The sequence below is a fragment of the Vigna unguiculata genome, chromosome 5, assembly GCF_004118075.2.
Source record: "Vigna unguiculata cultivar IT97K-499-35 chromosome 5, ASM411807v1, whole genome shotgun sequence".
Taxonomy (NCBI): domain Eukaryota; kingdom Viridiplantae; phylum Streptophyta; class Magnoliopsida; order Fabales; family Fabaceae; genus Vigna; species Vigna unguiculata.
Window position 1 is genome coordinate 48,276,997 of NC_040283.1, and position 14,420 is coordinate 48,291,416.

The window sequence follows — 14,420 nt, forward strand, 5'->3', positions numbered from 1 at the left end:
GTATTATTTTAGTGAATATATTTAAACAAAAAAACTAAATTGTCGTTATTTTAGTAGAATAGATTCTACATCCTTTAATACAGTATTTTGTTTTTTAAATGTTTGTGTATAATTTAATAATAGGAATAAAATTTTGACTAAATTATTCTTGTAGTTTGATTTAATTATTAAAGTAGTGCCATTAGTGAGTAAAGTTCGGTGATTAAAATTAATTAAGTTTATGATTAGTGCCATTACTTATTCAATCAAAGTTCAAAACTTAAACAAAAGAAAAAATATTTATAAAATAATGAAAAGATTTAGACATATCAATAAACAAATAATCAACTCACTCTCTCTTCTGTTTCATCAACTGACATATCTTTTCATTTTTAATCGTTTATCTATATTCAATTATACATTCGTCTTCAATCCAATTAAAATTTTCACAATTTTAAAAAATTAATAATGAGCAATGGCAACTTTTGGAACACTGTTATTTATAGAACCGGATAAAAAAAATGAAAAATCAAGTGTTTATTAGTTTGCTGCATTAGATGACAAGATTTGAATATTCCTGAAAATATTGTAAATTTTGGTATTTGTACTGCGCTGCTCTATCCAGAAATTTTAGAATTTTTAACCATTGAATCAACAATTTCGTGTGGTTTCTAATAATTTTCCAAAAAAAAAAATACCGAATTCTATTGCATTGGACCACAGAGAGTTATATTCTCATGCAAAAGTTGCTTGTACAAATAAAATTTTCTTAACAATTAAAAATCAATTTCATGAAATGGTGAAAAAGCATAAAGCTTGAGATGAGAGAAACATTCATTCAGTTTGTTCAACTACTCAACTTTGAAATAAACACTCAAGAGCAGTGTTTGTGAACAATAATATTTTTATTTACTTATTATAACACATTTACCAATTTTACTTAAAATAGTATAGTTGGAGTACGAAAATTATTGATACAAATAAATAAATTTATGTAAAATTATTAAAAAGTGAAACTAGGTATAAGGCTGTAAAAGTAAATTAAGAAAAAGGTGTAATATCAGAATAAAATTCCTAAATATAAGATTCATAAGTTAATAACTCATAACAATCTTATCATAGATAATCCTCTCAAACTGTGAGTGCAAGTTATAATCTATCACATTTTTTCACAAATTCCAAATGTCTCAATCTATTTTTCTTTAATTAACTTAGAAACAGTTTGGTTGGGTTTCTCATCATATTCATTTCAAGAACAAGAAATTAGAATTTTTTTTTTAAAATTTAAAACTAACTTAAGTAAAAAGGAAAGTTGGTAAAATTTAAGTTGAACAATAGGTTAATAAAGTATGCTATATCTTTATCAACTTCCTATTCTAGTGCCGTTAAACCGGAACAGAACTTGGGAACTGTGAAACCTGTCTAAATAATGACCTTCTTTTCAATATTCTTTGTATCATGTTTTTCTTGAGTTTCTACTCAGTTCCATTCTCTTTTTTTTTTGTTGCATACAAAGATTGGATTCATATATAAATATATCAGAAATATAATTACTATAAATGGCATAAGAAACTCAATTTTAAAATCAAATCTTTAACCGTCATAAACCCAAAACTTAAACCATCATTAACAATAATATGAATTAATGCTTTGTGATATTTTTATTGTTTTGATTCAAAGAATGAAAACTTGAACACCATTGAAAGAGTGAGGGGCCCAACACATCATAGTTATTCCAGAAAAGAGAATGGAAAGACACATTTATAGCTAATTGCCTCAGTTGGGTTTGGCTACAGGGTGCATCAGCCACAAGACAGACCTGGTTCAGAAAGAATCAAATTGTAACATAGTTAAGTAAAAACTACTTTTATGATGAACTTTTCTGCATTCACTTGAGAACATTGAAGCAACACTTTCCGTTTACAAAAAAAATCCAATTTCATAAATGTAGGAAGTATTGCTTACATGATATAAACCATATACTGCAGGAAATACTATTTGATCAATTCCTGTACAAAATAAATACAACAGAATAATCTTATATATGTGTGACACTATGATTTTGATACACGACACATAGGTATAGAGTAGCATTGAAGATAGCTAAGATTCCTTAAACCTCAACAGCTTCAGTACATCCATGATAAGTCTTGTCTGAAAGACACAGACTTTGCAGCACCTTGAACACCCCTTTCAGAAATTTGAGGACAATCTTCGATGGCCAAGAAATCCAACTTCAAAGATCCAATAAGTGGCTTTAATCCATCATCAGAGATCCCCAAACATTTGCTTAACCGCAAAATGCACAATCTGGGAAACTGGCTCACAAGCTGTAGTCCTTCATCACTGATTTCTTGGCACCTTACAAGTTCAAGAGTTTCAAGATATTCTGCAGCGCAAAGGGCTTCCATTCCAACATCATTGAAGGAATAAACATGATCTAGTGCAAGCTGTCGAACAGGACATTTATTAATCAAACATAGTATTCCACTCAATGTGAACGAGGATGATGAAGGAAACTCCCCATCAGAAAAAGATATCCTCACTGATTCAAGCTTGGAGCAGTTTTGAGCCAAGGCTTTCAGACTCTCATCTGTCAATCTCAATGGATTGTTCACCAATGAGGGAAGCGAAAAATCCGATGGAACTCTAAATGAAACCGATTTAAGGTCACTTGATCTTTCGGACAAACAAATGATGTCAAAGTCTCTCACACCAACACACATGTCCAGATGAATTTTCTGCAAGTTCTTGCACTTTGTCAACACGCAAGCCAGTCCTCTCCCAGGGCTGATGATGCAATTCACCAAGCTAAGTTCAAGCATATTCTCACAAGGCACATGCTGTTTTTGCCACCTATCCACAGACAACCGATCATAGACCTTCATGTATCGGTAATTAGCATCCACTTCAAACTGCAACCTTCTGAGTTTCTGCCAACCATGTCCAAGCTTAATCAAGTCCCCTTCACCAATGGCCCGGCAATTCTTGATGGAGAGATCCTCCAATGTTCCAAGCTTGCCAAGGTATTCAAGCCACTCCACACTACTCACATTGAGACATCTTATAAGGTGAAGCCTTGAGAGGTTCTTGCAACCCACAACAAGAGAGAGAATGCCACAGCCAGTGATCCTTGGAGTGAAATTCAACCTCAGAGATGAGAGCTTGGAAGATGAAGCCAAGTAACGGAGACCAACATCAGTGATGAATGTGCAGTAGCTGAGGGAGAGATCACTGAGCAGAGGACAGTGTTTTGCAAGAATCAGAAGACCCTTATCATCTAATTGTTTTCCCAGTTTGGACATCCATCCAGAGTATGTAATCTCCACCTTGGACAAGTTCTGAAACCTTATGCACAGACACGTTAAAGCTTCATCTGCAGGATCCATACCACACCCAACCTTTATGCATTGCCTCTGTGCATTGTCCAAGTAAAAAAGACGCTTACAAACAAGAGAAACAGCGTTTCTGTCATTTGTTTTCTTCATTCTACTCAATATCTCCCATACTATGTGCTCTGGTATGATATCCATCCACTGCAAAAATAAACAATTTATCGCAACAAGGTCAAATTTTCATCCCATACTCATTTATACCAATGCCCAACAATTAAAATTCGAAAATTCCAACATAGGATACACATCACGCGTGTATGTTGCTCTGTCGACTATCCCTTTGACACGAGAAGAAACACGATTACAAAAATGGTTAGATCTGGGCGAAATTTAAAAGGGGTCAAGGATTGATTCGTTCTGTAATGAATTGAACTGGGAATTGGAGAAAGAATTGGAAATTATGCATAACCCAAAACCCAATAGGGTGATTGATTGAATGGTAGGAGAATGAAGTGAAAAATAAAGTTTGAGATAACATGAAAAAGGAAGTAATGGATCCTTTGCCTACCTGTTCTTCACGACGTGAATGTCCCAGACCAGATCAGACCAAATAACCGACCAAACAAGATTTGTTTGCATATGAATCTAAATATCAATCATCATTTGAAACAGGATTTGCATTAGATATTTTTCTTACAACCTCTTCTCTTGATATTTCCTTTCTCAGGCCCCAAAACAAATACTTCCTCCATTGGGCTTTTTCTTTTAAGCCCAACTCAAACCATTAAAAGCCCAATGATGTTTCAACTTATCTAAACATTAACTTAACAATTTTAATTTCCACAGAATTATTAAATCCGCCTTCTTACGTAATATTTGATTATAAGTAAAAGTGTATATTTTATACGTACTAATTAATAAAATGTATCATTATGTAATATATATTTCTTTTTCAAAATATTTATGTGTGAATTGACATGGAAAATTCAATGGAGTGCATGAAGAATGACACGGAGAATTGAATACAAGATGATTTTTGGAGGAGTGATAAATTGAATGTATTATGCACAATACATCACTAAATGAAACAAAGCATGATAAATAATCGAATATTCGACAATGTGTTTAAATGTGTTAGTTGAAAATATCTACCTTGTCTAAGAGACGTTAATAAATAGTAGTTGAGTTTCATATCTACTATCCCATAATAAATAGGGTAGGGAACAAATATGACTTAACAAAGAAATCACCATAATAAATATGTGTAGAAAAAAAAATCAATTACTTAAAAGAAGAAATAAGATGAGTGGGTTCACCTTTGGTTTGACCTCTTAAATGCGTTCAAATTTAGATCGTAGTATAGATTTTTTTTTCGTTTTTTTAAGTTTCTACTTAAATGTGTTCGAATTCGGATACTACTCAATATGTTTTCATACTGATTTTATAACTTTAAGTTTTTTTTGTTTATTTTCTTCTCTTTTATTAGGATTATGACAAATTAATATCTTAAACGTTTAAATATATTTTCTCCTCTTAAATGTATTAATTAAAGATATCAGTACAAATTAGGAGTGAAAAACTTATTTTAAAGTATTTTTTTAATTCTACTCTTTATATTTTAATTTAATAGTTAATGATGAATTATATTTCAGAGTCATAATATTAGAAAATTTAAAAAATTGATGATAATTTGTGTAATAATAGAAGTAAAATATTTCCAAATAAAGCTTGAATCACTTTTACCACATTTATTTAACAATTATTAGTTAGTAATCATAGAACTTGTTCTGCTGCGACACGCGCATTCGGCGTTTGGATTTTAGCAAGTTAATGTGAATCACGTTTGTTTTCATGTTTTTGTGTGACGTGGGACATGTCAAATTACTCCAAGTGTTATAATTATCTAGGTACTATAATATGTTAAAAAAATATTATATTTTTATTTTTATTTAAATTTATTAAGTTTGATTTGAATGTACTAATGTATTTTATTTTCAGTTTGCATAAGTATTATATGAAATAGTATAACAAATGAACGATTGATATTTTCGGATAATCATGTTAACAAGTTTAATATCTACTGAATTATTCAATACCGTAATTTTATTTTTAATTAAAAAAATTCTAATACTCTTTTAAGACTCCACTTTAATTCTTGCATAAAAACCAAACTTGATTCAAACTAAAATTGTTATTATACTCATCACATAATATCTACCTTTAGTGTTCAAACAAACACGTAGTTTTAAGTACAAGACCTTATGATTTTACATTAATGTATAGTGAACTTTATATTTATATATATATATATATATATATATATATATATATATATATATAAATAATAATAATAATAATAATAATAATAATAATAATAACCTACACCCATGCAGTTAATCATGCCAAACAAGTTCCATTATATCAAAATCAAATAGAAAGTATAAAGCCAAACCTTAGGACAAATGTGTATGCGTTAGGTGTGGATATGAATTATTTTAATTAAAAAAGTTGCTCCACTTGAATATTAAAATAGAATATTGACAAATAATTATACATAATTTTTTACCTAATTATTTAAGATAATATTTATGGAAAAAATTAGTCCAAATTTGTATTCGGAGATTTCATGCTATTTTTCAAATAGATTTTGTTATACAACGTAAAATATAAATTTTTATATGTTAAAGTAAATTTTTGTAGGTCTAGTAAAAACAAATTTGAAATGTAATATTTTTTTATCATTTGAAAATATTTATAATCTTATCATTATTTAAAATAGAAATGTTATGTTCTACTTTAGTGTAAAATTTTGTAAAATAATAAAATTTATACGTAGGACTTTCATCGAAGATTTATCATTAAATTTTTTCTTATCTTGCAGCTTATTATTACATCTTTTAATTGTTACTTTTAATAATTTTAAAAAATTCCCATATAACATGACATCGCACTACATATTTAATGATTTAAGTATTACATTATTTAATTTAAATAAAAAGTTCGGACTTAATACTTAATATTCAATGACCTAAAATTATGATTTTGTTATCAATATATATATATATATATATATATATATATATATATAATATAAAATATTTATTTCATACTCTATCAAAATGGTAGTTATGCATAATAATCCTGCTAAAATAATTTCATCAATTTACGAATATGGTTATCAATTTCGAGACGTCTATGAGTTGAAATTTGAGAAAAAGTAAAGTTAACAATCTTGTCTCACTCTTTTCTTCTTCATTATTATCATCAGAATCAATGTTCCAATGATTAGAGTTTATTTGTCTCATAACATAAATATTGTGAATTATTTGAGAACTCTAATATTACATTTCTGAATAATACGATAAATTTTCTTATGCTTTAAGAAAGTATGATAATGGAATCCTTTGTTTTTTATTAGTTCCTTTGTCTTCTTTTTCATTATTATATATTATATATTATTTATATTTTTTTTCATTTTTTACTATAAAATTTTATTTATTCATCTCTTTAATTGTTTTTTCGAAAGTTAGTTAGATAGTTATCTATTTCTGAATATGACTTTCTATGAACTGTTACAATCAACTCAAAATGGAGAGTTCACTATGAAAGAAACAATTTAAATCATAACATTTGTTTTTAGTAAATTTTAATTAAATTCAGATTTTATCATTTTATTCAAGAAGATAAACAAGTGATGCAACATATTACTTTAAAAATTACAATCCACACAATTTCACAGTTTATTTTATTTAACTATCCACACAATTTTAATTTGTAATGATCATGTATGGAATTTAAATTAAAAATAGTATACAAAATGATTTTGCTACTAAAATTATGATATTTACTTTTAGTATACACGTTTTCTATTCTCATTTATTTCGTCATACATAAGCACTCCACGTATATATTCAAAAGGTTTCGAAAAGGTGATTATACTTTTAGTAAATTATTTTAAATAAAAGCAAAACTTTATATATATATATATATATATATATATATATATATATATATATATATATATATATATATATATATATATATATATATATATAAAGCATTGGTTAATTAAATCATTTAATGGATCTACCACTCAAATACAATTATTAAAAGAAAAGAAGCACATGTGTTTATCAGAAACACTTTCCAGTGAAGCTTTCGTTTTTTTGTTATAAACAAGAACACGAAATGGAATCTCTGAAATTTAAAATTTCAAAGTTGATACAAGATCGAACCATGGAAAATAAAAAGACCAAGTGAGTAATTCCCAAACAAACTGTTTGATACACTAGTACGGATCGCCATGGATGTTCATGTGATTCATCAGCACTTTCCTCAGATTTTTCACTACATCTTTCACTGTCATCTTGTATGCGTCACCCATCTGCAACCATGAACGCAAACACTGATCACGCAGTAGAATAGTTATTCAAAGATTTACTTGAACGTGAACTGTTCGATGAAAGTACCTGAGCGATAATGGTAATGCCAAGAGTTGAATTCCCAAAGGGCAACACGCTGGTGGCGGTGACACAGAGATGAAGATTTTCAAGGTGGTCCAATAATTTGAGTTCAACCCCTTCTTCCTTCTCGCAATGAATCTCAATCAGCACCTCATTCTCCATCACTCTCGCTTCGATATCAGGGAGCATTCTACACCAATCCTTCGAATCTGTTTCACTCGAGTCACACACATCACTCTTCTTCTGGATCATCACCGATTCTTTCCCTCTCTTGTTTCTCTCTTCAAGCTCCGTCACACGTTCTTTAAGTTCTTTCACGTAATTAATCGCTTCGCCCAGAATCGAACTCTTGTCCGTCTGTGAAATATCATGTTGCTTAGATAGTTATGCACTGAAAGAAAAGTTTTCAAATGAAAAAGATGACATTTTGCTGTGTAAATCAGGGTCTTTTAGTGGCCAAAAACCAATGGGCAAGTTGGTTTTTCATAAAAATTTAACCTGAAATCGTCTCCGATCATCTCAACCAAACACATTCTAAAATGAAGGTTTGTTCGATACAGAGTGCATTGATGCGCTGTGTTCCAGGTATCTACCATGTGTCACAATGTGATGCTCTCATTACTACTGTACTTTTTAAGATTATAATACAATACAAAAAAAAAAAAACTTGTTTTTGTCTCGAAAATGTGAAGACCGGTCTTCATGCTACAGGCTACAGCACAGCACGGAGATCGTCGACGCTAGTGAAGATCAAGATTAAGTTTTAATAAAAAAACGATATATCAAGTACGGAACGAATAATGGTGTCTCTGAAAACCTAATCCAGGAAGAAAAAAAGAATTATAAAGGGAGTATAGGAATATACTCTGATCTGTACATAGGATTCCAGTATTCTTTGATTACCGAGACGCGAAAGTTGACAAATTTTCTCCATTGAGTACCAAGTTGAAATATAAATTAAAAAAGTTGAACAGGCACTGATATGATAGATAGATACCCAGAGAGAGGAGTAATAATAATATAATATATATATTTAAAAATGGAAAGAAAAAGTTAGAACAGTGCATAGAGTAAATTGGGAGAGAAATGTGGGGTTAGAGAAAGAGACAAGGTACCTTCTTGAGACCAGGGATGGTGGCTGAAAGTGCGATGAACCTTTCTGTGAGTTCCTGTCTCCTTTTTCTTTCGGCCATGATGTGGTCCACGGAACCGTTTCTTCCCCTCTTTTGGGTTGTGGACTTGGGTTTTGGTTGTTCTGAGTTGAGATTTTGGCGGCGTTTTTTGCCGGAGAGAGGGGAAGAAGACGGTGGTTGAGGGGTGGTAGCAGGTATAATGGTAGAGCTATCGAAAGACAAAATATATGTTCTGGGAGAAGAAGAAGACCTTTTGGAAGGTGCCATTGTTGTGGAGTTGTGGTGATGAGTTTCACTTTCAGAACAAAAACTTGGTTCACCAAGAATCTCTCTCAGGAACTCCTCCTCTTCTGTGTGGCACTCTTCTAACATCAGATCCTCGTGCCTATCATCATCATCGTCCATTTCCTACGACAAAACAATCATTTCAAACATGTTACGACAACGATAACATAACATGGTACCTTGTGTTTCTGATGTTACCATTTGATGAGACCAATTCTGCCATGCTTGCTCCATCGGAGAGTAAAGTGCGTTCTCTGATGATTTTCCGCAAGAGTTGAGTCCAGGTGCCTCAGTGACTTTCAAACTAATACCCCATTTAAATAACATTCATTACTTTTCAGCTTCTATATACTACACACACCTATGCTCAATTAATGCTATGCATTTAATATTTAATAATCGTAAGTTCTTAAGTTCATGATTTTACAATATTTTTTGTCAAAAAAACGTTTCACTAAAGTGATGTAGATAGTGGACGGTGGGGTGTGAAAAGAAAGGCCTGGGATTGGATCGGAGGAGTGAACGCAATAAATAATATAATTTATGGGTGTTGCGCTTCCCCTTGACACGTATAAATACATTGAACTTCACTATTAAAAAAACTTCTGACAATTTTGTTTTAAAATTTATTTTTAGAAAATATTTATAAATTTTATTATAAAAAATCAATTACGGAAAATTACTAATAGTTTTTTTATAAAATATTTTGTATAAAACATTTTTCGTAACAAATTTTGTAAAAAATATTTTTAAATTTTATAATTTTGTAAAAAATAATTACTCACGAAAAATTATTTGTCAATTAAAATTCATAGAAAAAACGGTAGAGAAAAGTTTTTTTTTTGTAAATCTTTTAATAAATTTACAAAAAAAATCTCCTATAATATAAAATTTTTTAGTAATATATGCATATTTAATTTAATTTTTATAATTTGTTTGTAAAGCGAGATTACTCTATATTTTATAAGAATAGTTTGTAAAATGAGGTTATCGTATCAAAATGTATTTTAATTATATTTTTAGCTGGTATAAGGTTTTTACTATTTAAAATTATATATATAAGGATATGTTCACTTTTTGAATTGCATTATCTGCTTTTCATATTGATTAGAGCCCTAATTATTTCCTCGGTTTTGGTGAAATCTGTTTTTTTCTTAATTATTCCATTAATCAAGCATGTGGAACAACTAAAAAGTGAGAAATCCATAACAACCACACATACACCATATTTAATATATCAAAATATGGCATTAATAAAATATTTGTAAATAGTATATTAAGCTTTCTTGAACCGTGACTTTCTATACGAGGTAAGATGGGTGATTGTATTAGAATTATATATTTTTCTGTATTTGTATTACTATTAGAATTATAGTACATATATTATAACTTATATTTACTAAAATTATATAAACAGCATACAATCATTTAACTTTAAAGAGGTTAATTGCAATTTGAAGCTATTTTTAAGATAACTTAAACAATTCCAAAACATTAAAAATTGATAAACTCTGCCATTATGATTCCCCAAAAAAATTCAATCTTATATCATAAGTTATTCATATTAAGAGTGAAATTTACAAACATAGTTACAATAGTCTGTTTAAGCAATTATTTTTAGTTCTATACTTAAATATAGTTTTTTAATAACATCTACTTATAGTTCTAAAAATATAATAAAGTGAATATAGAGAAAGTTAGAAATCTTACGTGGTTCGATTCATAAGTGTAATAAATTTATAAATTTTAGTGAGATAAAGGGTGGAACAATAGTTGAATTGGAGGTACAGAAAGTAAAAATGAATCGACGTGGATACCAAAGTATTGTTGAGAGGGCGTGACATAGCCCAACCAGAAAGAGGAATAGATTGGTTAATGAGAATAGAAAACGATGTTTTTGTTGGGCCAAGAAATCATCTAACAACACATGTGAGGCTAAAGCTTCCCGCACCATATCAGAACGCAGTCATAGTCTTCAAGTGACGAGATGATCATGGGGTCGCCAGAGTTATGGAAGGATAGTGCTCTCGTGTTGAATTTCGCTCAAACAAAAATAAATATTCTTCTGATTCCAAGTCTGTCAATATGTCCACTTTTAAGTATGAAGTTTTTTTACGGTTTTTTTTCTTAAAAGATGTATCGGATGATGATGTTGAAAGAGAAAGTGGTATTTAAACCAATCTTGACTCCTAAACAATGTGAGACTATTGGATATATTAGAACAAATACCTAATCGACTGTTATCCATTTTGAAGCTTGAAACTTTGTCATGTTTTGTCCTTAAAAGAGTTAATAACTTTTGTCATCGCTAGAGTCAATAATTACATTCGAGGCATTGTCCATTATGGAGCCTAAAACTTTGTCATGTTTTGTCTTTAAAAGAGGTCTTAGGGAGTTTAAGGAGTATTTAACCTGCTCGCCTCAATTCTTAAGCGATGTGAGACTATTGGATATACCAGAACAAACTCTCAATCGGAAGCTAGGAGAGTTTTCGTCCCCATAGATGACGTCGGTGTTCTGAGTCAAGTGAAACAAATGACATGTTGTAAATATAAATGAAGTTGCTCAATCAAGAGGAACTCACCCAACTAATGTAATATTAAGATGATGAATGATGTTATACAACAATTGATGTGTCTATTTTTTAAAGTTTTATACATATAAATGGTGGATTAATGAGCTGATTCACTTATAAATGTTTTGTTTTTATAATTTATTTTATATTTTGATTGTATTACAACAAAAGTGAATTGACTCGATCAACGTTGTTTATAGTAGTGGAACCAAAGTGTTTATCTAGTTATTCAAATATTATTATAAAAATTGTAGTTAAAAATTAAAGCATTAACATATATAACTTAACAGACAAATAAATTAAATATCTAAACTATTCAAATATTATTGATCAATTCCAATACTTAAAAAGATCAAATAATAAACCTACATAATTAGAAGTAGTGAAAACTTTTAATAAAAAATTGTAAAAATACCAATAAAGTATTGTTGTTAGTGAATTTAGGATCAATCCACCTTCAACTCGACTCAAATTTGTTTAATCCATTGGTTAAGTCAATCAAACTCATTTCAACCAACATTCCAAAAAATTGAAAATTTTTCAATCCAACCCACCTCATGATAAATCAAGTTGACTCAGTTTAAATCCAATTTTAATATCTCTATTTCAAATAATTAATAAATTAGTGTAATATAAAAAAAAATTTGGTATAACATTTGTATATAACTAAATAAAAAATTTATCAAATGCATGTTGTGTACTGTTTGATTCCTCATTTTATGGTACAGTTTTCTGCTCTGTTGTGTTCTCATCAGAAGCTACAACCACAACGACCACTCATTTATCCATTCATGTGTCCTACTCTTCACTTCACCAACAACCACCCATAAGCACAATTTCTTTACACATCTTTCATATATTTTACACACACAATCTATGTTCAATGTATTTATGTTTCTCTTCTAAAACCTTATTCTATTTTTTCTTTTGAATATCACACTATAATACAACTTTGAATATTGCTATTTTATTTTAAAATTGTATTTATATTTATTATTTTGATCTTAATATAGTATTTATTTTTAAAAGATAGTTATCAATATATGTTTGTAAGTAAAAATTGTCAAAAGATATTGCCATTGAAAAAATTTATCAAATTTTTTTACACTTTCTCATATAAGATCAACATATAGTTTACTGTTTTTTATGTGTACATATTGTTGACGTACTTTCCCTATATATTGACTGAGTTTATTTTTATTTTTTATTTTTTTGGCTAAGATTTGTTTGAGACCGAAGTTCTATAATAGTTTATCAATATGTGATATTGTATTATTCGCTTAAGGTACGACAATCGTAGTCAAAATTTAAGAAACAAAAAAAAACATATAATAAATTATAAACTTATTGGAAAATTTATGAGATTAAGATGGTGATGGAGGAATTGTAATTGGCATAATCTAAGAAATTATACAAGGGAATTAATTGGGAAAAAAACGAATCTCTCAATTTCTCCTTTTAAAACCTCTTCTTTAAACTTCATGTCTCCAACTCATATCCTCAATTATTCTAATTTAATTTTTTTTAGTGAAAAATATTTTTAAAATAATACTTCATTTACTTGAAAAAAAACTTGAATAATATTTTATATTTGGCCATTTAGAAGAATATTAGAAAACAGGGATGAGAATTAGATAGGAAAACAAATTCATTTTTACTTATGTTAGAGCACTACAAAAAAATTACATATTAGTTACAGAAAATTTCGTAGCTATTTCGTAGCTAATCCCTCGCTAATCAGTTTTGCTACAGATTAACTACAAAATTGCTAGAGAATATTTCGTAGCTAAATCCAGGTAGCTAATTAGAGAGAGATATATTTCATCGCTATTCTGTAGCAAATTCTCTCGCTAATCCGTAGCTAATCTCTCGCAACTTTGTTCTAATCCGTAGCTAATTTTTCGCAACTTTGTTTTCGTTAATCCGTAGCTAATTTTTCGCAACTTTGTTCTTGTTAATCCGTAGCTAATCTCTCGCAACTTTGTTCTCGTCCGTAGCTAATTCTTCGCAACTTTGTTCTCGCTAATCCGTAGCTAATCTCTTGCAACTTTGTTCTCGCTAATCTGTAGCTAATCTCTCGCAACTTTGTTCTCACTAAACCGTAGCTAATCTCTCGCAACTTTGTTCTCGCTAATTCGTAGCTAATCTCTCGCAACTTTATTCTTACTAATCCGTAGCTAATTCCTCACAATTTTGTTTTCGCTAGTCTAATTTATCACAATTATATACACCTATCTATATTCATATTCTTATTTTATTAAAGAATAAGTTATTTTGTTATTTTATGAGTAATTAATTAAAAATAATACAATAATGTTATCTAAAATGTATATAATTTTAAAAATTGTATATATGTTATTTTAAAAGTAGTTATTTAATTTCAATAGTGATAAGATATTCAATAATTTATTTAATTAAATAAATTAATACGTTATTTTTTATTTATTAAAAAGTTGTCTAAAAAGAGTTGTCAAGTAATATATATAAGTTTTAATCATCTATTTTTAGTTTAATAAATTTTAAGTGGGTCACACTGTCATGTTACCAACGAGTTCCTTAAATATTTAATCATACCATTTAAATATTTCCATAATGATGACAATTAATTACGAATTTACAGGATAACAAGTCCAAAATCAATCCATTATCA

General features: G+C 29.2%; 2 protein-coding genes across 2 annotated transcripts; both read right to left on the bottom strand.

Annotated features, from left to right (window-relative positions):
- Positions 1–1,898: 1,898 nt before the first annotated feature.
- On the bottom strand, positions 1,899–4,040 carry LOC114185588 (F-box/LRR-repeat protein 14). Its single transcript, XM_028073411.1, has 2 exons — positions 3,883–4,040; positions 1,899–3,515 (listed from the first exon to the last, which is right to left on the bottom strand). Exon 2 carries the CDS (start codon positions 3,510–3,512, stop codon positions 2,109–2,111), a length of 1,404 nt encoding a protein of 467 aa, XP_027929212.1. The 5' UTR covers positions 3,513–3,515; positions 3,883–4,040; the 3' UTR covers positions 1,899–2,108.
- A 3,361-nt stretch (positions 4,041–7,401) lies between these two features.
- Positions 7,402–9,546, bottom strand: LOC114183793 (transcription factor NAI1-like). The gene is made up of 4 exons (XM_028070933.1): positions 9,394–9,546; positions 8,893–9,318; positions 7,784–8,134; positions 7,402–7,698 (listed from the first exon to the last, which is right to left on the bottom strand). Exons 1-4 carry the CDS (start codon positions 9,520–9,522, stop codon positions 7,603–7,605), a joined length of 1,002 nt encoding a protein of 333 aa, XP_027926734.1. The 5' UTR covers positions 9,523–9,546; the 3' UTR covers positions 7,402–7,602.
- Positions 9,547–14,420: the final 4,874 nt, after the last annotated feature.

What these genes read in the sequence shown, in the direction of transcription:
- LOC114185588 (XM_028073411.1), bottom strand. Translation starts at nt 3,512, where the DNA reads ATGGATATCATACCAGAGCACATAGTATGGGAGATATTGAGTAGAATG.
- LOC114183793 (XM_028070933.1), bottom strand. Translation starts at nt 9,522, where the DNA reads ATGTTATTTAAATGGGGTATTAGTTTGAAAGTCACTGAGGCACCTGGA. An exon ending in CCATCCCTGGTCTCAAGAAG is followed by an intron (nt 8,135 to 8,892) that starts GTACCTTGTCTC and finishes GATATTTCACAG; the next exon opens with ACGGACAAGAGTTCGATTCT. An exon ending in GCATTACCATTATCGCTCAG is followed by an intron (nt 7,699 to 7,783) that starts GTACTTTCATCG and finishes TCATGGTTGCAG; the next exon opens with ATGGGTGACGCATACAAGAT.